The sequence below is a fragment of the Podarcis muralis genome, chromosome 16 (genome assembly GCF_964188315.1).
Source record: "Podarcis muralis chromosome 16, rPodMur119.hap1.1, whole genome shotgun sequence".
Lineage (NCBI taxonomy): Eukaryota > Metazoa > Chordata > Lepidosauria > Squamata > Lacertidae > Podarcis > Podarcis muralis.
In genome coordinates this window covers 7,342,911-7,367,747 of record NC_135670.1, presented here as the reverse complement: position 1 = coordinate 7,367,747, position 24,837 = coordinate 7,342,911, and the positions used below count along the sequence as shown (strand labels likewise).

The window sequence follows — 24,837 nt, the reverse complement described above, 5'->3', positions numbered from 1 at the left end:
AAAGGCAAGCTCGGGTACTTGTTGGTTTGTACTCCTTTTCGTGACGAGGGACGTGGGTGGCACGTTGGACCACAGAGTCTGGGACTCTTTACCTTTACCTTTTAGTGACCAGCTTGAACGGAAATAGTTAGAGGACAGGAGGGGTCAGAAATTGCTGGTCTCTTAGCTGAGCTGATACTGAGCTGAAGTCTCTCATCTCCCTTTACTGTAGTCTGATGGAATGTGTGTTTTCAGAAGGCACTTGAAGAAAAAGCCCGTTTTACTGCTGTCTCTCCCTTTGCATTTGCTTCCAGTTTGGGCTGATATTTGGGCCAAGGAAAGGGCTTCCAGCTGCAGTCTGCTTAGTCTAAAAATTGCCACCTTGTGCAATTTCGACAGACCAACCCACCCAACTTCTCTTGCCAAACCCAAGAGGACAAAGAAAAACAACCTGGGCAAAAACAAGAGGGACAAAATCAGTTTGAGGGAATGGGTGACTGCTTGCCTGGAAAACTCATTGCTTTCCCCTTCAAAGAAAGGTGAGGAAGAGGGTGGACGCCATCTTAAGCAGTCAGGGCTTTCCTCAAAGAATCTCGGGAACCGTAGTTTGCCAAGCAGGCAGAAGGTTGTTGGGAGAACCTGTTTCCCCTTACAGAGCTACAATTCCGGGACTGGTTTAACAGCCAATCCATCTTCCCATGGAACTCTGGGAGTTGCACTCTGGGAGGGGTCCTCCTAACAACTCTCAGCACCCTTGACAAACTACAGTTCCCAGGATTCTTTTTTTTTGGGGGGGGGGGAGAGGCCAGGAGTCCTTAAGGGGGTATGATACTGCTTTTAATGTACAGTGCAAATGGAGACCCATTTAACATTTGTCTTAAGTGTCTTTCGCTTTTAATTAATGTCACCCTTATTTTGTCTTACTGAACTGTTTTAGTCTTTTGCATAGAGAGGCCAACAAATGTTAATAATGATGGCTGGCATCCGTCATCTCAGGAGACAATGAAGGAGGGTGCCTTTGGGGGTGAGGTCAAGCTGTTGGAAGGGAGAGACATGTTTCGCTGAAGCTGGGGCAGATGAAGGCATCTGGTTGTGCAATTATTGCAGATGAACGATGGCATTGTCACTCTGAGCTTCTCCCAGCCGTCATTTCTCCTCTGGTCACTGCTATCGATACATGACTTGACCGCCTGTCTCCAGGCACTGTGGTTATCTGCAAGGGATTCCCAACCGGCAGGGTTGATTTTGCAAGCCTTCATGTCATGTTTGCCTGCCAATAATAATAATAATAAACAACAACAACAACAACAACAACAACAACAACACTTGGTTCTGAGTGAATGAATCTTTATTTGCATCAGCCACTGGCCTTAGCAATAAAACAACAATACAATATACAAATAAAAAGTCAATTATGTAAAATACAGTTCAGGGTTTTGGATCAATAGTCAAATAGTGGAAAAAATGACACTTGGTTCTAGCCTGGCCTTTTTCTCTCAACTCTGTGCTGGGCTGCTCTTTCTAAACCTTCCTGTTAAGAAACTGGTCGAAACTTGAGACACTTCCAGCAGTAACATCCCTCCTGTCCCTGATCGATTGCCTCCTTGCCTCTTGCAAAACGGGTTCCTCAAGATATCTTGCCTTTGGGTTTGGACACACAAGGGCTGGCACAGAACAACCCGTCTCCCTGGGAAGAAAGAGGTGAGGCCATGAAACTTTGTCCGAACGGGACTGTGCAGAGTTTTGAGAAAAGCACCACTTTGTGCTTATTGTCCCAAGAGCAGATGCTGTTAGGGGTTGGCTCCAGGAATAGGGGAAAGAGACTAGGAAGCTGACTCAGGCTGAGTCATGCCGCTGGTCCTTCCAGCTTGGTATTGTCTCAGCATTGACTGGCGCCCGCTCTCTAGGGATTCAGGTGGGGTGTTTGTGTTTTCCATCCCTGCCTGGGCTTTTTGCAGGTGCTCTACCGGTGAGCCACAAAATACAGATCCCAGCCTTCGTAATTCTGAATGAAGAACTGATTTACATAGGCATCTGCTGCCATACCTTAAATCAGGGGTGGGCACTTTTTTGTTTTGCTCCCTGTGGCCCCAAAGTTCCCCTTTCATGCTGTCTGGATACAGGAGACAGGCAGGGACCCTGCGGCAGAAATAGCAACAGGTCTTCATCCTGCCGTGACCCCAGACCACTAACTGTCATGGTCCGGTTCACGGGCGATTGAAGTCCCGGCTGGGGACGTCGGGACCGGGGGCAAGATGGTGGGGTGGGAGCAGGAACGGGAGTCCAGAAGCCAGGAGTCAGGAAGCCAAGAGTCCGAGGGTCAAAGAGCCAGGAGTCAAGAAGCCAAGGGTCTGAGGATCAAGAAGTAAGGAGTCACAAAGTCAGGGTTCGAGGATCAAGAAGCAAGGAGTCAAGGAGCCAAACGCAGCAAGGCAGGGAACGTGTTGCTGTGGCAAAGAGCCGAAGGGAAATGCTGACCTTATATTCCTTCCCGGCTCTTGCCACCAGGTGCTGTGAGTTACCAATCAGCCTCACCTGTGCGGCCGCGCCTTGCCTCTCCAGAACAAACTTAGGAAGGCCCCAGTCCTGCAAAGTCCTATTGGTCACAGGGCCTGGCTTCTGCACGCACCCCTGACACTAATCTTCTGCTCCTGCCTTAAGTGGCCGCAGTGTGAGAGGGTGACTTCTTGGTTCCCCCCTCCCTTCTGTTGGTTTTCCAGATTCTTCCTTTATAGCACAATCCTGTCTGTATTTAATACAAATCAGGGTCTGTCATTGTGCATCTGCGCTTGATTCACAGTCACGCTGCATGGTGGGCTTTGTAATCCTACAGCTGTTGGTGTTGTTCTTTGAAAGCCATGGCCCAGGTCTTCAACAAAGGGCTTTTTGTGGGTTCTGTCTGGTGGTGGCGGTACGAATATAAGTGAACACAATAGAACTCCCATGTTCAATTATTATATCGCTGAAAACTCAATTCTGGGAGGCAGAGAAAAGGGGCAAGGGAGCTGCTGCCTTCAGGCCCTGCATGCGAGTTCCTTGGAGGAATCTGGTCAACCATGACTGGATCCCCAACCTTTGTAGAGTTGTGTGTGTGTGTTTGAGGTTGAATCCTGACTTAGGGGGCAGGAGACAGGCGGGTGTGGAAGACCTGAATGGGGTAACTGTGCCCCTGAAGGACCAGGTGCACAGCCTGGGAGTCATTTTGGACTCACAGCTGTCCATGGAGGTGCTGGTTAATTCTGTGGTAGGGCAGCTGTTTATCAGCTCCATCTGGTACGCAGGATGAGACCCTACCTGCCCGTGGACTGTTGAGTGGTGCATGCTCTGGTTATCTCCTGCTTGGACTACTGCAATGAGCTCTATGTGGGGCTACCTTTGAAGGTGACCCGGAAACTATAACTAATCCAGAATGCGGCAGCTAGACTGGTAACTGGGAGCAGCTGCCAAGACTACATAACACCGGTCTTGAAAGACCTACATTGGCGCCCAGTACGTTTCCAAGCACAATTCAAAGTGTTGGTGCTGACCTTTAAAGCCCTAAACGGCCTCGGTCCTGTATACCTGAAGGAGTGTCTCCACCCCCATCGTTCCCTCCCTGCGAGAAGCCAAGTTACAGGGAACCAGGCAGAGGGCCTTCTCGGTGGTGGCACCCGCCCTATGGAATGCCCTCCCATCAGATGTCAAAGAGAAAAACAACTACCAGACTTTTAGAAGACATCTGTTTAGGGAAGCTTTTAATGTTTGATGCATTACTGTATTTTAATATTTTGTTGAAAGCTGCCCAGAGTGGCTCAGGAAGCCCAGCCAGATGGGTGGGGTATTATTATTATTATTATTATTTATTATTATTGTGATCCAGCTGAGATCTTCTTATGTCCACTGCCACGATTGTCCTCAGCGCTAGCTGATAATGTATGGAAGTTCTCCAGACTTGAACATCTAAATTAGCTGGGGAAGAGCTTGCTAGAGCCCACATCATGTTACTGTGTGACCTTTACAGAAGCTTACAATTACATGTGGACCCAACGGCAACAAAACATTGCATCATCAACATGCTACATAACCAGTTGAATCCCCCCCCCCCCCCCCGCACCAGAACAAACCAATCCAAACATGGGCAGACAATCAGTGCAGGTGACTTACAACAGCCAGTTATGTAGGGGGGAAATCAGACACACTCAGATACAAGCAAACATGGAGAATTTATGAATGCCACCCTTTTTGATCCTTGCTCATTAGCACCGCACGATTCTATTCGGTGACCTTCAACAGGACTAGGGCATTGGACACCCATAATCATCCTTGAATCCCTTGCTTGATTTGATTCTGATTTAGATTCAGCCACCTGACCGATTGACCACCTTTTGGAGCAAGCTACCTTCGCGGTGAGTATGGTATTTTTCTTTCCTACAGCCAGGGGATCTCTTGGGATCTCTGTTTGGTGGATATTGCAAATTTTATGACATTGCAGGTGCAACTGCGTGCTCTGTGTGAGCTCTCACCCTTGGCTCTTCTTGATAAACATTGGAGCAGAGCAAGTATTTCTGACATAGTTTGAAAAGGCCAAAATTGGTTAAGGAAGACATTTCTCTCTCCCCAAATAATCTTTATTAGTTTTTCAATTAGATACTCCACATACACATATTGTATTACATTTTACATTTATACTTGCTCTTCAGAGCTGACTTTCCTCCTTCCTTCTTCTGGTTTTTTATATCACATATAATTTTATCACATTATTTTCTTCCATTTTATATCTTGTTATTCATTTTCCATATTTGTCCATAGTGTAAAGGTAAAGGTAAAGGTACCCCTGCCCGTACGGGCCAGTCTTGACAGACTCTAGGGTTGTGCGCCCATCTCACTCAAGAGGCCGGGAGCCAGCGCTGTCCGCAGACACTTCCGGGTCACGTGGCCAGCGTGACGAAGCTACTCTGGCGAGCCAGAGCCGCACACGGAAATGCCGTTTACCTTCCCGCTAGTAAGCGGTCCCTATTTATCTACTTGCACTTTGATGTGCTTTCGAACTGCTAGGTTGGCAGGCGCTGGGACCGAGCAACAGGAGCGCACCCCGCCGCGGGGATTCGAACCGCCGACCATGCGATCGGCAAGTCCTAGGCGCTGAGGTTTAACCCACAGCGCCACCCGCGTCCATAGCGTAGCCATAAACAAATAAGTCCTCATGTTTATACCATTCTTGCTGTCTGTCTGTATTCATTTATTTGAATTCATTTTTTAATAGGAGCTCAATGATCTTAAACACAAAACAATGTGGTCCCTTACAACTCTACAATTGGTATATGATTCTATGGTTGAGGATGATGGGATTTGGAGACCAGCGACATTATGGGCCTTTCCTAAACAGAATAATAACCAAAACACAGACACCCTTTTGCATTTGCAGTTCTTCGGATTTTGCAATGCTGTTCTCCATCCAAACCATGCTTAAACAAACACAATCTATTCAGGGAAAGTGTCCATAGGGATGAATATATTAGCGAAAACGTCATGCAAAATGCATTCTGTCTGGGGGAATTGCTTGCAAAAAGATGCACCGTATTAAGAACCACACAGAAAAATGTGTTTATTAGGAAAAATTCACACTAAAACGCTGGTGAATTTTTACGAGGATTGCAAAACCCCATAGAAGCACATTTCTGCATTTTGTTAAGGGTGCTGAGAGTCGCCAGGAGACCCCAAATTTATTACAGTCAAAGACCAGCTTGCAGGCAAGAGGGATTGCTCACTAATCCACTCTGAGAATTATGTCACTTGTAAGGGACGTGGGTGGTGCTGTGGGTTAAACCACAGAGCCTAGGACTTGCTGATCAGAAGGTCGGCGGTTCGAATCCCTGCGACGGAGTGAGCTCCCGTTGCTCGGTCCCTGCTCCTGCCCACCTAGCAGTTCGAAAGCACGTCAAAGTGCAAGTAGATAAATAGGTACCACTCTGGTGGGAAGGTAAACGGTATTTCTGTGCCCTGCTCTGGTTCGCCAGAAGCGGCTTAGTCATGCTGGCCACATGCCCCGGAAGCTGTACGCCGGCTCCCTCGGCCAGTAAAGCGAGATGAGCGCCGCAACCCCAGAGTTGTCCATGACTGGACTTAACGGTCAGGGGTCCCTTTACCTTTATGTTACTTGTAAAAGGGAGTCCTTGGAGCACCTCACAATTGCCAGACCTTGACTCCCATAGCAAGAGACTTCAGCCAGGAGATAGAAGCAAAACAGCGGCCTGTAGGACTGATTTTTATTGTCGCAACAAGACTTCTCAATACCAGAAAAACGAAGCAGCCAGAAGCCCACAACAATGGTTACATCCAGTTTTTTTAAAGTTTCCCACAATACATTTCCAGAAGCATCATCACGACATCATAGATAAGTCACAGAAAAGGTGTGCTCTCAGGTAGATCCAGAGATCCAGGCATGCCCTGTCACTCAAATATACACTCAACCCCCCGTTGTCGAATGTAATCTGTTCCGGAAGTGCATTCGATTTCCAAAACGTTTGGAAGCTCCTGCAGCCAATCGGAAGCCACGTCGGACGTCTGGTTTCCAAAGAACGTTCACAAACCGGAACACTCACTTCTGGGTTTGTGGCGTTTGGGAGCCAAAACGTTCAACTCGCAAGGCATTTGGAATCCAAAGTACGACTGTACAGTGGACGCTTGGGTTGCAAACGTGATCCATGTGGGAGGCACGTTCGCAACCCGCAGCGCCGCATCTGCGCAGACGTGGGTCGCAATTCGGCGGTTCTGCGCATGCGCAAAGCTTGATTTAGTGCTTCTGCAGGTGCGTGGGCGCCAAAACCTGGAAGTAACCCATTCTGGTACTTCCGGGTTTGGCGCAGTGCACAACCCGAAAACGTGCAACCTGAAGCGTCTGTAACCCGAGGTATGACTGTACTCTGAAAGAGGCATGCCTGCTGGCTAACATGCTAAACAGCAACATGTCCAATGGCAACATTTTTGCTGCCGATCCCTGTTATGGGCGATGGGTGAGGCTCATTCCACCTCAGAGCAAAAACTGGAGGAGGTTACAACAATGCCTTTCTTTGATCTTTGAAATGTCGGTGTACCTGGTGTAGCCATGGCTCCCCATGGCTCCCCATGGCTCCAGTTCAGCTGAGCCCTGATTCATCCTGGAGTGGGAAAATGTCTGTACGCCCTAGTGAGTTTGGAGAACCGGGGGCACCTCTCTCTTTCTGAAAACCTGACAGTTGTAGCCTGATTTTTCTTCTTCAATAGGCACTCAGTGGAATTGTGTGGGGAGTTGATGTTCATTCTGGAACCCCTCTGAAATTGTGGGGCCTCTGTAGGAATATTTCCATTGAACCTGCAAAGCAAGTGAGAGGGGACATCGTGCCATAGCAGAACAAAATGATGGTGGTGGTGGTGATAATAGTAAGAATACCAATACCAATATTTATTTTTTAATTTATTTTTGAAATAATTTTTATTTGGTTTTCAAAAATATAAACATACCACAAAAACAATTCCGAATCCAAATGTCGAGATCACTTTGAATCTCCTGACTTCCTCCCCATTCCTTCCATGCGCCCTATTAATCCTATTTTCAACTGCATATCACTACTTCTTCAATAATAATATTTATATGCTGTCCATCTGACTGGGTTGCTCCAGCCACTCATGGCGGCTCATGATTAAAAAATAGTAAAAACACAATACAGGATCATACACAAAAAACTTCGCAGAACAGGGTTGCACGCAGAGCTCTGGAGCTGGCTACCTGGCCTGTCGCCATCTTGACCTGAAGCCCAGGTGTGCATGAAGAAGGCGAGGACATAAGAATAGGCTGCGGGATCAGGCCCACCTAGTCCACCATCTTATTTTCAAACGTTAAAGACTTCCTTAAACAGGGCTGCCTTCAGATGTCTTCTAAAAGTCAGATACAGTGGTACCTCGGGTTACATACGCTTCAGGTTACATACGCTTCAGGTTACAGACTCCGCTAACCCAGAAATAGTACCTCGGGTTAAGAACTTTGCTTCAGGATGAGAACAGAAATCGTGCTCCGACGGCATGGCGGCAGCAGGAGGCCCCATTAGCTAAAGTGATGCTTCAGGTTAAGAACAGTTTCAGGTTAAGAACGGACCTCCGGAACGAATTAAGTACGTAACCAGAGATACCACTGTAGTTGTTTATTTCCTTGACATATGATGGAAGGGCGTCACTACCGAGAAGGCCCTCTGCCTGGTTCCCTGTAATTTGGCTTCTCGCAGGGAGGGAACCGCCAGAAGGCCCTCGGAGCTGGACCTCAGGATTCAGGCAGAACGATGGGGGTGGAGATGCTCCTTCAGGTATACTGGGCCGAGGCCGTTTAGGGCTTTAAAGGTCAGCACCAACACTGAAAGCAAACCCTGCTTGCTAATGAACTACCATACCCTCCAATATTTCTCAGATGAAAATAGGGACGTTAATAAATAACAACAACAACAACAATTATAATACCCTGCCCATTTGACTAGGTTGCTCCAGCCACTCTGGGCAAACTTCCAACATATATAAAAACATAATGAAACATTAAACATTAAAAGCCGTCCCTTCTCCTTGGTTCAGGGGTCGCATAACTCCATACCCTCCAACATTTTTCCGATGAAAATAGGAACATCCTAAGGAAAAATGGGACATTCTGGGATCAAATCTGAAACTGGGACAGCTTCTGTAAATCCGGGACTGTCCCTGGAAAACAGGGACACTTGGCGGGTCTAAACTACTGGTCACCCAACTTTAAGCTCCTGTTGTTCATTTGTAGCCTTGTCCATACTTGTCTCACACCTGATATCAAAAGTATTGGTGGTATATGGGTGTCGCTAGTGAGGAAAAGCCTCATGGGCCAAATCTGGGCTGAACGAGGCATGTGGGCTGGTAGTTCCCCATCAATGCAATGGTAACAAGGTTACTCTGGGAGTTTTGCTGGGGTAATGAAAAGGGGCCAGAATTTGGCCTCTTAGCCTCCTCTGATGTGCACACACAGCAATCTGGTTTAAGAGGAAACAGACTGCAAATTGCTCAGGATAGTGTTGCATTCTTGCACAATTTCCTCAAGCTGGGTTTTCCCCTTGATAGTGCAAGCTGGTTTTAAAACAAAAAGCCACCAGTTTTAACAGGTTTTTCTCATAATAAAAAAAATCAGTTGGCTGGGGCAACATTCCTCAGTGAGGTAGATTTGAGAGCAAAGGGACAGAGCAGGCTTTGGAAGGTGAATCAGCTCAGAAGAAGACACCCCTATCCAATGTACTGGTAAATGTATGTTTGACATGTAGGCTTAGGTGCTGACTCCTCTCACACAGTCTGAAAAGCAGGGCGTTGAATAGCATAAAAAAAGACACAATAATATAAATAAACTGGTGTTATAAGAAAAACTGCTCCCTTTCCCTTATGGGGTGTTCCGGAGCCCATATTGAGTCTTTAAGTGGGCTCTATATCAGTAGGAGAAAATAACAGAGGCCAACCAGAGTGTTGTTGTTGTTTAGTTGTTTAGTCGTGTCCGACTCTTCGTGACCCCATGGACCAGAGCACACCAGGCACTCCTGTCTTCCACTGCCTCCCGCAGTTTGGTCAAACTCATGCTGGTAGCTTCTATGACACTGTCCAACCATCTCATCCTCTGTCGTCCCCTTCTCCTTGGGCCCTCCATCTTTCCCAACATCAGGGTCTTTTCCAGGGAGTATTCTCCCCTCATGAGGTGGCCAAAGTCTTGGAGCCTCAGCTTCAGGATCTGTCCTTCCAGTGAGCAATCAGGGCAAATTTCCTTCAGAATGGAGAGGTTTGATCTTCTTGCAGTCCATGGGACTCTCAAAAGTCTCCTCCAGCACCATAATTCAAAAGCATCAATTCTCCGGCGATCAGCCTTCTTTATGGTCCAGCTCTCACTTCCATACATCACTGCTGGGAAAACCATAGCTTGAACTATACGGACCTTGTTGGCAAGGTGATGTCTCTGCTGTCTAGTATACACCAGAGTATACTGAGAAGCAAAGCGGCTAGTAAGCCTGATCTTTATTCAAAGAACAGTTGCAACGGGGTCCCTACTCACCATACGCAGGAGGGAGGAGAACCCCGAACAATGGTGTGCAAGCTCACCCTCTAGCCCAAGACCACCCCCCAAAAAACATCATACATCCATCAATCACAGAAGGAGGCGGTCTACAGCAGAAATCCTGTCTGCCAGGTTACATGATAATGGTCACTGATTGGATTACCTGGGCAGCCTGGCCATTTTTTGTGTGATGGTTACGTTAATTCTTTAGTTCCTGAATCCAGGTCACAGGCTCACCCTATTCATACACAGATACGCCCTTAAGACAGGATATTCAAGCAAAAAGACAATGGGAAGGCTTTCCCCATTTTCCTCCCTTAATGCAGAGGAATATTTGAGGTCAATGGGAGAGTCAAAATGGCTTCAGGATTGCTCTCCTGTACTATTTCAAACACATGGTTCATGTATTTCGATATGTCTGCATTTATGAATATTTATTCTATATCTGAGACCTTAAAATTCTTATAACACTGGGTTGCCCCAGCCACTCTGGGTGGCACCCAATGTATATAAAAACAAAATAAAACATTTGTCAGGGGTTCAGGGAGAGAGGCACAGATGAGGGAGGAGACTGAGTGCGAGGGGGAAGAATCCCGGAACGAGGAGGAGGAGGATGACAATGACTTGAGGGTTTCCATGAGTCTTTCAAGTGAATCGGAGGATTCCCAAAAGGGGGCGCCCCTGGTCAGGCCAAGGGGAGCCACAGGGGGGACTCGTCAGGAGCAGGGGAGCAGCAGGGGAACCCCGAGTGGGAGTTGGAGATCGGGGCCGGCTTCCCCGCCGGAACGGAGTGAAGAGGGTGGAGTTCCCAGTGTGACAGACGAAGCAGAGCAGGAAGCAGAGAGGGGAAGGAGATCGGGGCAAGACGTCCTGCTGGAAGGGGCGGAGAGTAGTACAGAGAGTAGTGTAACTGTCAAGAGGAAGGTCAGAGGTAGCGAACGCGCGCCAAGTTCGAATGTGGAGGCGCGCGGAAATGCGGAGAGCCCGGAGGAGGAGCCTGGTCCCAAAGCACGAAGGAGGGGGGAGCAGGCGTCTGGGGATTCAGCGTCAGGGGAATCCAGGAGGGAAGGAACCCAGGGGGGCAGAAAGACCCTGCGGAAAAGAAAGGACAGGAAGAGGTGGACCAGCACAAGCCTCTTAAACTGGTGTAGAGGCGGGACTGATTCAGAGGGGACTTCAGCGGTCTAAGCGTAACAGACGTGGGGCTGCGCGCCTCGGCTGTGGAGCAAACAATGTTCTTCAATAAAAGCTTTTGTAAATAAAGTGGACTTGGCGTTGGTCTCTTGTGAGCTGGGACCTGAGGCGGCCCTGACAACATTCAACTTTAAAAACCTTCCTATACAGGACTACCTTCAGATGTCTTTTAGAGGTTGCATAGTTATTTATCTCCTTGGCTCAGGAGTCACATAACTCCATACCCTCCAACATTTCTCTGATGGAAATAGGGTCATCCTAAGGAAAAGTGGGACATTCTGGGTTCAAATCAGAAACTAGGATGGCTTCTGAAAACCCGGGACTGTCCCTGGAAAATACAGACATTTGGAGGGGCTGATATTATGTCTGGAGGTGGACGGGTGAGGAGAAACTGTAGGCTCTTTTTATTTCCTGTAGGAAAAGGGAATTTGCTGTGCATTTGGGGAATATTTGTTGCCACCTGGTGGTACAATAGAAGAATGCAAGGTTTTTCTGCAGGTAAAGGTAAAGGTACCCCTGCCCGTACGGGCCAGTCATGTCCGACTCTGGGGTTGTGCGCTCATCTCACTCTAGAGGCCGGGAGCCAGCGCTGTCCGGAGACACTTCCGGGTCACGTGGCCAGTGTGACGAAGCTGCTCTGGCGAGCCAGCACCAGTGCAGCACATGGAAACGCCGTTTACCTTCCCGCTATAAAGCGGTACCTATTTATCTACTTGCACTTAAGGGGGCTTTCGAACTGCTAGGTGGGCAGGAGCTGGGACCGAACGATGGGAGCTCACCCTGCCACGGGGATTCGAACCGCCGACCATGATATCGGCAGGTCCTAGGCGCTGAGGTTTTACCCACAGTGCCACCCGCGTCCCCTTTCTGCAGGTGGAGATACCATTTTTTTGCAGATCAGAGAGCACCCAGGTTTTGCCCACAAATCAGTGCTGGATTTACGTATAAGCTAAACAAACTATAGCTTAGGGCCCCACTCTCTTGGGGGACCCAAAAAATTTTAAAGGAAAAAACAACAACCTGGATGTACATTTCCAAAATATAAGATAAAAAACAAATAAAATAAAACCTACATACAGTAACCCATGTTTTGTGTTGTGTAGGCTCTGGGTGGCGCTGTGGGTTAAACCACAGAGCCTAGGACTTGCCGATCAGAAGGTTGGCGGTTCGAATCCCCGCAATGGGGTGAGCTCCCCTTGCTCGGTCCCTCCTTCTGGCAACCTAGCAGTTCGAAAGCACGTCAAAGTGCAAGTAGATAAATAGGTGGCATTCCCTTTTGGCAAAGTTCCTGGAGCCGCGTGCTGCCACCTTGTGGCACAATAGGACTCAGCAGGCTGCCTTGCAAATGAAGAGGCAAGCCAAGGTTGGAGTCTACGCACACATATATAAAAATAAAAAAACCCCAGTTCTACGGCCGGTGTTTCCAAAGTGGAAAGCGAACGAGGTCCCGACTAAAGAAGAATGGCAACTTAAACTGGTGGAATATGCGCAGCTTGCGGACCTATCATATAGAATAAGAGAACAGGAAGAACATACGTTTTAGAGAAAACTGGAAAATGTTTATTGAATATATGGGGGGAAATGGTGTACACTTGAAACCGTTGGCAGCATTAAGATAAATTCAACAGTGTAAACGAGTTTTATGGATGTAATAGTGGAAATACTGAATGGTTTAGTTTATGTGAAATACGCAGGAGTTTATGGTATGCAAAATGAACCATGGAAAGAGAAGAAGGGAAGGCACTGATATGTTAAAGGTAAAGGGACCCCTGACCGTTAGGTCCAGTCGTGGCCGACTCTGGGGTTGCGGCGCTCATCTTGCTTTATTGGCCGAGGGAGCCGGCGTACAGCTTCCAGGTCATGTGGCCAGCATGACTAATCCCCTTCTGGCGAACCAGAGCAGCGCATGGAAACGCCGTTTACAGGGAGCAGGGACCGAGCAATGGGAGCTCACCCCGGCGCAGGGATTCGAACCTCCGACCTTCTGATCGGCAAGCCCTAGGCTCTGTGGTTTAACCCACAGTGCCACCCGCGTCCCCACTGATATGGTAAGATTGTTTTAAATGAATATTTGAAATTGTAAAACAGAAAATTTAATAAAAATCACACACACACACAAACTGTTCTGAGAATGCTTTTTAAAAAGCGTTTTTAAAAATACATTGAATTTTCCATAAGGCTCACTATCACCATCTAGTGTCACATTGTATATTGCACTTAAAACACACTGAAAACATTATATTTGCAGCAGGTGGCACTGTGGTCTAAACCACTGAGCCTAGGGCTTTCTGGTCAGAAGGTCAGCAGTTTGAATACTCTTGAGGGGGTGAGCTCCCATTGCTCAGTCCCAGCTCCTGCCAACCTAGCAGTTCGAAAGCACATCAGAGCGCAAGTAGATAAATAGGTACCACTCTGGCGGGAAGGTAAAAGGCATTTCTGTGCGCTGCTCTGGTTCGCCAGAAGCGGCTTAGTCATGCTGGCCACAAGACCCGGAAGCTGTATGCCGGCTCCCTCGGCCAGTAAAGCGAGATGAGCGCTGCAACCCCAGAGTCGTCCGCAACTAGACCTAATGGTCAAGTGTACCTTTACCTTTACCTTTTTAGCTGAGTCCAAGTTTAAAGGAACCCAGGTGACAATGAGATGATATGCCTTCTTTCAGTGGTTCTATCTACTTCAGTTTTGTCAGCACTGACTGGAAGCAGCTCTCCAGGGTTCCAGATGCAGAACATTCCCAGCCCTACCCAGACCCTGAGATCATCTTCTCAGGCCCTTCTTCATGTGCCTCCTCCACAAGAAGTCCAGAGGGTGGCAACACGGGAACGGGGCCTTCTCTGCAGTGGCTCCCCATTTGTGGAATACTCTCCCCAGGGAGGTTTGTCTGGCGCCTTCATCATACAGTTTTAGGCGCCAGGCAAAAACGTTCTTCTTCAACCAGGTTTTGGGCTGATTGACATCTGAAGCCCTTTTGAAAGAGGTTGGGCAGGGGGGTTATTGTTTTTATTTTGATAATGCATTTTGTGTTCTTATATAGTGGAACCTTGGTTTTCGAACGCTTCAGAAGCCGAACAATTTGGAACCCGAACGCCGACAACACGGAAGTGGCTGCTTCCGTTTTTGAATGATTTTTGGAAGCCGAACGGCTTCTGAGGCGCGTTTCTCCATTTTCCCTCTATTTTTTCAATGGATTTTGCCAACTGGCAATTGTGCCTTGGTTGTCGAATGTTTTTGGTAGTTGAACGGTCTTCCAGAATGGATTACCATACTTTTCTATGCATAAGACGAGGTTTTTTTAAACTCTAACATAATGTTAAAAAAGGGGGGTCGTCTTATACACGGATAGTCTTATACATCTCCCCCCCAAAAAAGCTCAACAACCTTGGGCAATGCCCGCCCCCCAAGCTAAACAACTCTGGGTCATCTCCCCCCATTTTCTTGAATCTGAGTCCTCCAAAATAGGGATCGTCTTATACACGGGGACGTGTTATACATGGAAAAATATTGTATGTTCGACAACCGAGGTTCCACTGTATTGTGATTTTATCTTGTGAACCACCCCCGAGACTTGCAGGTATACAGTGGTACCTCGGGTTAAGAACTTAATTCATTCTGGAGGTCCATTCTTAACATGAAACTGTTCTTAACCTGAGGTACCACTTTAGCTAATGGGGCCTCCCACTGCCACCGCGCGATTTCTCTTCTCATCCTGAAACAAAGTTCTTAACCTGAGGTACTATTTCTGGGTTAGCGGAGTCTGTAACCTGAAGCGTCTGTATCCTGAAGCGTCAGTAACCCGAGGTACCACTGTAAAGTGATATACAAATGTATTTGTTTATATAATAATAATAATAATAATAATACATGGAGATCATGGAGATGCCAGGATGAAAGCTATGACCAGCTTGCAAGCAATGCTTGTGCTTTCCTGCTTAATTTCACCTTGGTGTTGTTGTTTTTTTACAGTTTGTCTGAACAGAAATCTCCTTGAGTCATTCCCTGGGATATTAAACACCTTCCCTGGGATATTAAACATCTCTAAGGCAGGTGGCGTGACACATCATAACTCATATTATAATTAACACGACATAACAGCTGGACTTCCCTTGTCCCAGCATAGATGCCTTCTGCAAAAGCGTTTCGCTTGCATAATCCTCCAGGAGATAAAGCCTTTGCTTCCTCTGGTTTTGTCTCTGTGACTTGATGGATCTGCACCAATACTAGGGGGTTTCATAACCCTTGCTTATTATCCCTCTGTTCACACCCTTGCCGCTGCCAGGATCCACAGCCCGGCGACACCTCGCCCAAGGCTCCTGGCTGGTTTCGACATTCTGACTTTCCCCACAATCCTCCGCCTCCCTTTAAAAAGGGAGAGAGGTAAAACCTGCAGCTTTTAGAAGGAAGGCTAAGCGTAAACCGGGCACAGGTACGTCCTCAATTGTTTCTGTGCTTTCAAGAAATGGGCTAGGCCAGGGACGGGGAGCTCATTTCTTCCCCACCTTGATGTTGTTGGACTCCAGCTCCCATTATCTCTGACTGTTGGCTGATGGGAGGCAGCAGTGTGGATAGATAATTTTGTTCTTTGGATTATCCGTTCTTATTGCTGGGCTTTAGAGTCATAGACTCATAGGTAAAGGTAAAGGGACCCCTGACCATTAGGTCCAGTCATGGCCGACTCTGGGGTTGCGGCGCTCATCTCGCTTTATTGGCCTAGGGAGCTGGCGTACAGTGTCCGGGTCATATGGCCAGCATGACTAAGCCGCTTCTGGCGAACCAGAGCAGCACACGAAAACGCCCTTTACCTTCCCGCCAGAGTGGTACCTATTTATCTACTTGCACTTTGACGTGCTTTCGAACTGTTAGGTTGGCAGGAGCAGGGATCGAGCAACGGGAGCTCACCCCGTTGCAGGGATTCGAACCGGTGACCTTCTGATCGGCAATTCCTAGGCTCTGTGGTTTAACCCACAGCGCCACCCGTGTCCCTTCATAGACTCATAGAACTCCAGAATTGGAAGGGATCGTGAGGGTCATCTGGTCCAATCTCCTGCGATGCAGGAATCTTTTGCCTAACATGGGGCTCAAACCCACAACCCTGAGATTAAACATCTCAAGTTCTACTGACTGAGCTATCCCAGGTCTAACGATGCTACAGCTGGGCTGGGGAATCTGTGGTCCTCTTTTGGACTACAAGACCTGCCAACTCTGGCCATTGGCTGTGCTCACAGGAGATGATAGGTCCAGCAACATTTGCGGGACCATTACAGCTTCCATCAACCCTGACTGTTGACCATGCTGGCTGGAGCAGTTGGCAGGTGGAACCCAACAGCATCTGCCTATCTTCTTTTTTTGAAAGTGAAGATGATTATACCTCCATGGCAAAGTGCACACATTGATGTAGGAGGTCTCTCCAGGTAGGACTGGGGAAGACTCCTGTTTGAATCCTGGAGAGCTGCTGCCTGTCAAAGCAGACAATACTGAACCAGATGGACCAACGTCTGACTCTTTATAAGGCAGGGATGGGGAACATGTAGCTCTTAAGAGCTTGCTGGACTCCATCTCCCATCATTGCTGAGCCTTGGCCGTGCTGGCTGGTGCTGATGGGAGTTGGAAGCCAATCACACCTGGAGGACCACAGGACTGAAAGTACGACCCCTCCCCTTTTCTGTGGCACTATATATTGGTGCAAATGGTCTTATGGGGAGGCTCTCTTCAGGTGGTACATGTGTCTGGCTTCACTTCCTTCCAAATGTGAAAATCCAGCCCTGCTGCACTTGTCTCCCCTGCCCTCTCTTCCTGAGGCAAAGGACAATCTGTGAGGAAATAATAAAAGGTAAAGGTAAAGGTACCCCTGCCCGTACGGGCCAGGCTTGCCACACTCTAGGGTTGTGCGCTCATCTCACTCTATAGGCCGGGAGCCAGCGCTGTCCGCAGACACTTCCGGGTCACGTGGCCAGCGTGACGAAGCTGCATCTGGCGAGCCAGAGCCGCACACGGAAACGCCGTTTACCTTCCCGCTAGTAAGCGGTCCCTATTTATCTATTTGCACCCGGGGGTGCTTTCGAACTGCTAGGTTGGCAGGCGCTGGGACCGAGCAATGGGAGCACACCCCGCCGCGGGGATTCGAACCACCGACCTTTCGATCGGCAAGTCCTAGGCGCTGAGGCTTTAACCCACAGCGCCACCCGCGTCCCAAGGCAAATAATAGATTCATCCAAATCTGTATGCAGGCCTACTGCTTCATCAAAATGTAATTTATTTTGGTGATGCTGCCAGTAGAGCCCTGTTAGGATCTCTCAACATACACACCGTATCACCAGCATAAAGACTCAACAAGTGTTCTTTGCACTGTCCCCTCGTAAATTCAGCCAGCAGATGCAAAAAGAGTGAAGAGCAATGGGGACCAGGGACATCTCTGTTTAGTACCCCTTCAAATAAAAGTCAGTGAGGAATCCTGATCATGGGTACTGTTGTTGTTTAGTCATGTCCAACTCTTCGTGACCCCCTGGACCAGAGCACGCCAGGCACTCCTGTCTTCCACTGTCTCCCGCAGTTTGGTCAGGCTCATGTTTGTAGCTTCGAGAACACTGTCCAGCCATCTCGTCCTCTGTCGTCCCCTTCTCCTTGGGCCCTCCATCTTTCCCAACATCAGGGTCTTTTCCAGGGAGTCATCTCTTCTCATGAGGTGGCCAAAGTATTGGAGCCTCAGCTTCAGGATCTGTCCTTCCAGTGAGCACTCAGGACTGATTTCCCTCAGAATGGATAGGTTTGATCTTCCTGCAGTCCATGGGACTCTCAAAAGTCTCCTCCAGCACCATAATTCAATAGCAACAATTCTTTGGTGATCAGCCTTCTTTATGGTCCAGCTCTCACTTCCATACATCACTACTGGGAAAACCATAGCTTTAACTATATGGACCTTTGTTGGCAAGGTGGTGTCTCTGCTTTTTAAGATGCTGTCTAGGTTTGTCATTGCTCTTCTCCCAAGAAGCAGGTGTTAAAGAAATCCAAACGCACTATGGGGTTAAACAAGGATGTGTCCTCGCGCCAATGCTATTTAATTTCTACATCAACTCTTTAGCAGTAAATATGGAGAAAGAAAATGCCCACCCTCCCAAACTGGCAGGTATGCCCCTCCCGGTGCTTCTGTATGCGGACGACGCAGTCCTGCTCTCCTTTTCCTGCGTTGGCTTGAGGAAGCTTTTGAGATCACTTGCTGACTATTGTCAAGCGGAACAACTATCAATAAATTATAGCAAATCTAAAATTATGGTGTTTTCAAAAAAAAGAAGGAAACACAAATGGAGAATTAATGGACATCCTATTGACCAGGTAGCAACTTTCAAATACCTGGGAATAACTTTTCAGGAAAGGGTCTCGTGGCACCAACAGATGAAAAACGCCATTGCCAACGCAGGAAGGGCCAATAAAGCCCTTACAAGATTTTTTCACGGGAAAGGGGGTAAATACGTTCCGGCGGCCTCCCAGGTTTTTGCTGCAAAAATACTCCCACAACTCACTTATGGATCCCAGGTTTGCAGTTTTAAAAATTTTGCGCCTATGGAGGCATTTCAAACAAAATTCTATCGGTGTTTATTGGGGATCCCCCCCTGTGTATCTAATATAGCTGTCCGCTTAGAAGTTGGACAACCACCCGTTAACGCGCGGTTGTGGATTCTAAAGATACACTACTGGTTAAAACTTATTTTTTTCCCGGCCGGTTTGGCTCCTTTAACACTCTTAGACACCTTTCATTCTACCTGGAAAGCTTCCCTGTTTGAAAAGATAAGAAGCCTGGGATTCTCCCCGCAGATCTTGATAGCGGCAGGATATGAGAGAGCCAGAAGTCAAGTGCTCCAACGCATTAGGGACATAGAGCTGCAATGTCATATGGGCAAAATGGATAAACATGCCACAATTAGAGACTTTGGAAGAGGGTTCTCACCCGCAAATTATCTGGCTGATTTACAAATACCTAAGTACAGACACTCCTTCACCCTGGCCAGATTTAACGTTCTGCCCTCTGCCCTGCTGCTAGGCAGATATGAGGGCAAACCATATGAGTCACGTGTTTGCCCATGTGGCTCATCGGAAGTGGAAACAAGTCTGCATGTATTGCTGCACTGTAGTTACTACAAGGATCTACGCCTGACCTTTATTGCCCCAGTTCTACAAAAGCTTAAAAATGTACCAGAACCCCAACGTATGAGAGCCTTGGTAGAAGATAAGGTTCCTGAAATTACGATCAATGTTGCCAAATTCTGTGTAGCCGCTATTAGGCGCAGGAAACAAGAGCTTTCCAATGTCAATATGCAGGCGAAGGCAAATACTTAATTTTATTTATGCTGTCTAATTTCAAATTGCTGTTATGGCCTAATCTGTATTGAAATTGTCCTTTGTTTTTTCCTGGTGTTATGCTTCGCTGACTAGCTGTACGAGTTAACCTGGTCTGTGACCGTTTAATAAAATTTGATTTGATTTGCCAAGAAGCAGGTGTCTTTTAATTTCGTGGCTGCTGTCGCCATCTGCACTGATCATGGAACCCAAGACAGTAAAATCTCTCCCTGCCTCCATTTCTTCCCCTTCTATTTGCCAGGAGGTGATGGGACCAGTGGCCATGATCTTAGGGTTTTTTTATGTTGAGCTTCAGACTATATTTTGCGCTCTCCTCTTTCACCCTCATTAAAAGGTTCTTTAATTCCTCCTCATGGGTACACACTGTGGCATAATTCACTTTATACAACTAAGCAGTTGCTGCTGTAGATTTAGCCTCCAACTGGTATTTGTTCAAAATACCCAACAAGCAACACCATTCCAGGGAATCAAATGCTTTATAGGGATCTGTAGCCAATGGAGTTTGCCGCCTTCTACAATCAAATGCATATTGGATTAACAAACAGCATATTGGATCTGCCGTATGTGTATTGGGTATGAACCCTGTCTGATCTAAATTCACAATTGTTGCAATCACCCTGCACACATGAGATGCCAAAACTGATATAATCGTTTTCTTTAATCCTCATTAAGCAGGGTGAAAGGTCTGTATGATCCCACTTCCTGCCTATCTTGTCCAGGTTTGAGTGAGACAATAATCTGAGAAGCATTCCATGTCTTTTGGGTGCTGCTTCCCTGCCATACCTCATTAAACAAAATTAGTCACATCAGGTATGCTGTGAACTGCCCAGAGATCTATGGATAAAGGGTGGGATACAAATAATAATAATAATAATAATAATAATAATAATAATAATAATAATAATAGAAAGAAGTGCAAAACTGGGGGGGGGGGTCTATTTTGTTTCAGCTTTGAAATTGCAGTCTTACATTTCCCAAATATAACTAAGTCTTCTTTTCCAAAGGTTCAGTTATTTGAGATAAATCAGAATAATATTCTGCAAATATATTATGAATAGTCTTGTGATTAAATGTAAGCCTTCCATCTCTTGGGTTCATAGAACATTGTCTACTGTAATATCTCTCATACCAAACTTGGAGTATATATAATGTTTTCTAGACCTGCTTTAACCCGTCAATATTTTATTTCCCGCAGGTCTTTAATAGCAAGATGATGGCCAGCCAAGAGATTATTCTGCTTTTTCTGTGTGCTCTGTCACAAGGTAAGCTTCAAAGTCAACCGAAACAACAGGAGGATGTGGTATGATCATCAGCATGACTGTACTACCTGATAATGCATGGGGATAGAGTTACCATAATTCAGGGCCGGATTTAGGTTTGATGAAGCCCTAAGCTGCTGAAGGTAATGGGGCCCTTTATATCTCCAGCTGTCCTTTGTCGACGACAAATTGTCACTGGTTTTTGTGTTGAATATATGCTATATGGTAATTTATGGACCTAATAGGTATCTAAAGCACATAACAAATAGGAGCCTAAAGGTAAAAGTAAAGGGACCCCTGAATGTTAGGTCCAGTCGCGGACGACTCTAGGGTTGCGACGCTCATCTCGCTTTATTGGCCGAGGGAGCCGGCGTACAGCTTCCAGGTCATGTGGCCAGCATGACTAAACTGCTTCTGGCAAACCACAGCAGCGCACGGAAACGCCGTTTACCTTCCCGCCAGAGTGGTACCTATTTATCTACCTGCACATTTTGGTGTGCTTTTGAGCTGCTAGGTTGGCAGGAGCAGGGACCGAGCAACGGATGCTCACCCCTTCGCGGGGATTCAAACCGCTGACCTTCTGATCGGCAAGCCCTAGGCTCTGTGGTTTAACCCACAGCACTACCCGTGTCCCATATATGGTAATTTATGGACCTAATAGGTATCTAAAGCCATTTGCACATCACAAATAGGAGCCTACACAACACAAAACACTGTTGCTGTATGTAGGTTTTATTTTATTTGTTTTTTATCTTATATATTGGAAATGGACATCCAGTTTCCTTTAATTTTTTGGGGGGGGGACCCCCAAAGGAGTGGGGCCCTAAGCTACAGTTTGTTTAGCTTATACGCAAATCCGGCACTGCCATAATTCATTGAGGAGACCTCAGTTAGGATTTTAGCCATCGGTTGGCTTGCATTGGAATCAAAAGGAGTGGTAGAGCTTGGAAGGAACGCTGTGAGCCCTGGTTTCGCACACCTGTGCCACTTCACAATTTTTCTTTTGTGTGTTCCCAGCTTCGGGGTGCTTCAAACTCATCACCCCCTCCAAGTGGGGTGCAAAGCCGGCCAACTGCTCTGAACCTTTGAAGGACCTCCCGCCTGAGTACGTTATCATCATCCACACAGCTCAGAATCCGTGCAAAACGCGAGCCGAATGCTCCAGAGAAGTCAGGAACGCTCAGGATTACCACCTGGGCCTCAAAGGGTGGTGCGATGTGGCCTATAAGTAAGAGCGTCGTTCTTTATTCTTGTACTAAAGTATCTTAATTATCTCTTTTCCTTGCTGCAGTTCTGTTAGCCGAGATCGCTGTTTGACTTTGCATAAGCCGCTTCAAATGTCAACCTAACAAGAAAATAACCTACAGTGGTACCTTGGTTCTCGAACTTAATCCATTCTGGGAGTCTGTTCGACTTCCGAAACCGTTCAAAAACCAAAGCTCGGCTTCCGATTGGCTGCAGGAGCTTCCTGCACTCAAGCAAAAGCCACGTCGGATGTTCGGCTTCCGCAAAATGTTTGCAAACTGGAACACTTAGTTCTGGGTTTGGGGTGTTTGGGAGCCATTTTGTTCTGCAACTAAGCCGTTTGGGAACCAAGGTACGACTGTATACACACACACACACACACACACACACACACACACACACACTGCCTGAATGGGTTTCTCTATACAGTGTGTTACGGAAAAATCTGGGTGCAGGGCTATTCTGCCACCCAGCTCGTCAGACTAAGTAAGTCCGCGGGTCCCTGCGGAAGAAAATGAGCTCAGCCGGACAGGAGCAAACTGCAGGAGATCCAAGTTTATTGCGCAACAGGTTCAAGACGAGATTGAACCCCAAGAATGGGGCGACATAAACTTTTAAAAGTTCCCTCCAAGTCCCAGAATACAGTGTCATGAATACATTATGGGAAGGTTGGGTTTCATGGATTACATCATGAATATATTACACACGTCATGAATATCTCAGAGAAAGGTGGGGTTACACTAATTAACATTTGAGATAAGGGAGGGGGAAATATGTAGAGCGAGAGATACACATGGATAAACATTTATCAAGTACCGGTGGTGGCAAGACAAAGGGCCAGAGATATGCATCGTCTGCCACCTGGTATTGCCCGGAGGAAGGGTTAGGCGAAACGATCTGACAGGATTAGGAAGTTCCTGTGTACGTGCCCTGCCGCTTCAGGGATTATGGAGGTCGGGGTGGCATCATGGAGTCCAAAGGGAGCTGAGTTGAATGACACCAAGAGCTAGGAAATCGGAGTTATGGTTGATTTTATATCAATTTCCAAAGGTTTTCTATGCTTTCTGACCTATTCCGTATTGGTGATCAAAGCGGAAACAAAATGGACACATTGTAGCAAGAATGGATACATTATAACAAGACTTTGACAGTTTTACGAGGTCTCTGGTTTCGGATCCATTGTTCTCGCCGTGGGGGGCCATCAGCAGCTTGTCAGGAGGTTAAATGAGGCGTGCAAGAGCTCCCTGAGCTAGATCCTGCAGGATGAATGCACGGCTGTGATTGGCTAAAGCGTGGCTCGTTTTATGAATGGGGAATACAATATGATACGGTCGACTCACTTTAGGAATAGGGCGAGAGAAAGGCATAGGAAAGATGGGGCTTATTCCGCCCGCGTGAAGACAGGAAAGAGAGCCTTTTATTTACAAGGCAGGGGTACAGTGTGGTGCCTATGCAATGGTGCGGGGGCTGAGGGTTCGAGGCCGGCTGGGCACTGCAGGGGCCATCGCCTCGGACCCCTTCAGGGAGCGGTGGGGAAGGATGGGTACCCCCCCCTCGTTCCTTCCGTATCAAGTGGTACCTCGGGTTAAGTACTTAATTCATTCTGGAGGTCCGTTCTTAACCTGAAACTGTTTTTAACCTGAAGCACCACTTTAACTAATGGGGCCTCCTGCTGCCACCGCGCAGCCAGAGCACGATTTCTGTTCTCATCCTGGAGCAAAGTTCTGATCTCGAAGTACTATTTCTGGGTTAGCGGAGTGTGTAACCTGAAGTGTATGTAACCTGAAGCGTATGTAACCCGAAGTACCACTGTATATCTCAACAACTATAAGAACTAGAAGCTGAAACATAAAGCAAAGAGGGAGGTCCTTGTCCCACAGAGCTTACCATTCCAGAGGTGGGTTGCATAGGCTCAGAATAACCTGAAACCCTTTTGCAAACAACAGAGGAACTGAGGCAATAAAATAGATTCCGGTATTGTGAGCCCCAACCCACCAGTTAGTAATTCAACCGAGTTTGCGATGAGCCCTCATAACCCTGGAACTTGGGGATATTCCAGTGGAATTGAATGTTGCAAGATACACGACAAACAAAAGAAAGCACATCTTCACACAGCACATCATTGTAAACCATTAACTCTGTTTTTTATTTAAAAAGTGACTGGGAAAGGTGTTGGATTCCAGAATAACATAGCAAGTCAGTAAGGTAAAGGTAAAGGTACCCCTGCCGGTACAGGCCAGTCTTGCCAGACTCTAGGGTTGTGCGCTCATCTCACTCTAGAGGCCGGGGGCCAGCGCAGTCCGGAGACACTTCCGGGTCACGTGGCCAGCGTGACATCGCTGCTCTGGCGAGCCAGCGCAGCACACGGAACGCCGTTTACCTTCCCGCTGGTAAGCAGTGCCTATTTATCTACTTGCACCCAGGGGTGCTTTCGAACTGCTAGGTTGGCAGGCGCTGGGACCGAACGACGGGAGCTCACCCCGCCGTGGGGATTCGAACCGCCGACCATGCGATCGGCAAGTCCTAGGCGCTGAGGTTTTACCCACAGCGCCACCCGCGTCCCTAGCAAGTCAGTAGCTGTTTATAAAGAGCTTCAATCTTACTACAATCACACTTAATTCATATTGCTGTGAGTCCGTGTTGTTCGTTTTTCCATATAGGAAATTGCTGCTGTATTTCTGCTTTTAGACTAGAATTTTGCATGTATTGAAGAACCTAGACGACTTTAAGCACGATCCGTTTTGCTAGGTTTATAAC

At 47.4% G+C, this 24,837-nt stretch overlaps 1 protein-coding gene across 4 annotated transcripts in view; it reads left to right on the top strand.

Annotated features, from left to right (window-relative positions):
* The first annotated feature begins 1,543 nt into the window (after positions 1-1,543).
* Positions 1,544-24,837, top strand: part of LOC114586949 (peptidoglycan recognition protein 1-like) — a 32,452-nt gene continuing 9,158 nt past the window's right edge. Inside the window, exons 1-4 of one of the 4 annotated variants that reach the window (XM_077920386.1) lie at positions 1,544-1,680; positions 4,315-4,364; positions 20,772-20,838; positions 21,853-22,063. In XM_077920386.1, the coding sequence (XP_077776512.1) occupies positions 20,787-20,838; positions 21,853-22,063 (263 nt within the window). In that variant the 5' untranslated portion in view covers positions 1,544-1,680; positions 4,315-4,364; positions 20,772-20,786. Of the gene's footprint in view, positions 1,681-4,139; positions 4,365-20,771; positions 20,839-21,852; positions 22,064-24,837 lie in introns of those variants that run through there. The other 3 variants (XM_077920384.1, XM_028710822.2, XM_077920385.1) reach the window with 3 other exon arrangements.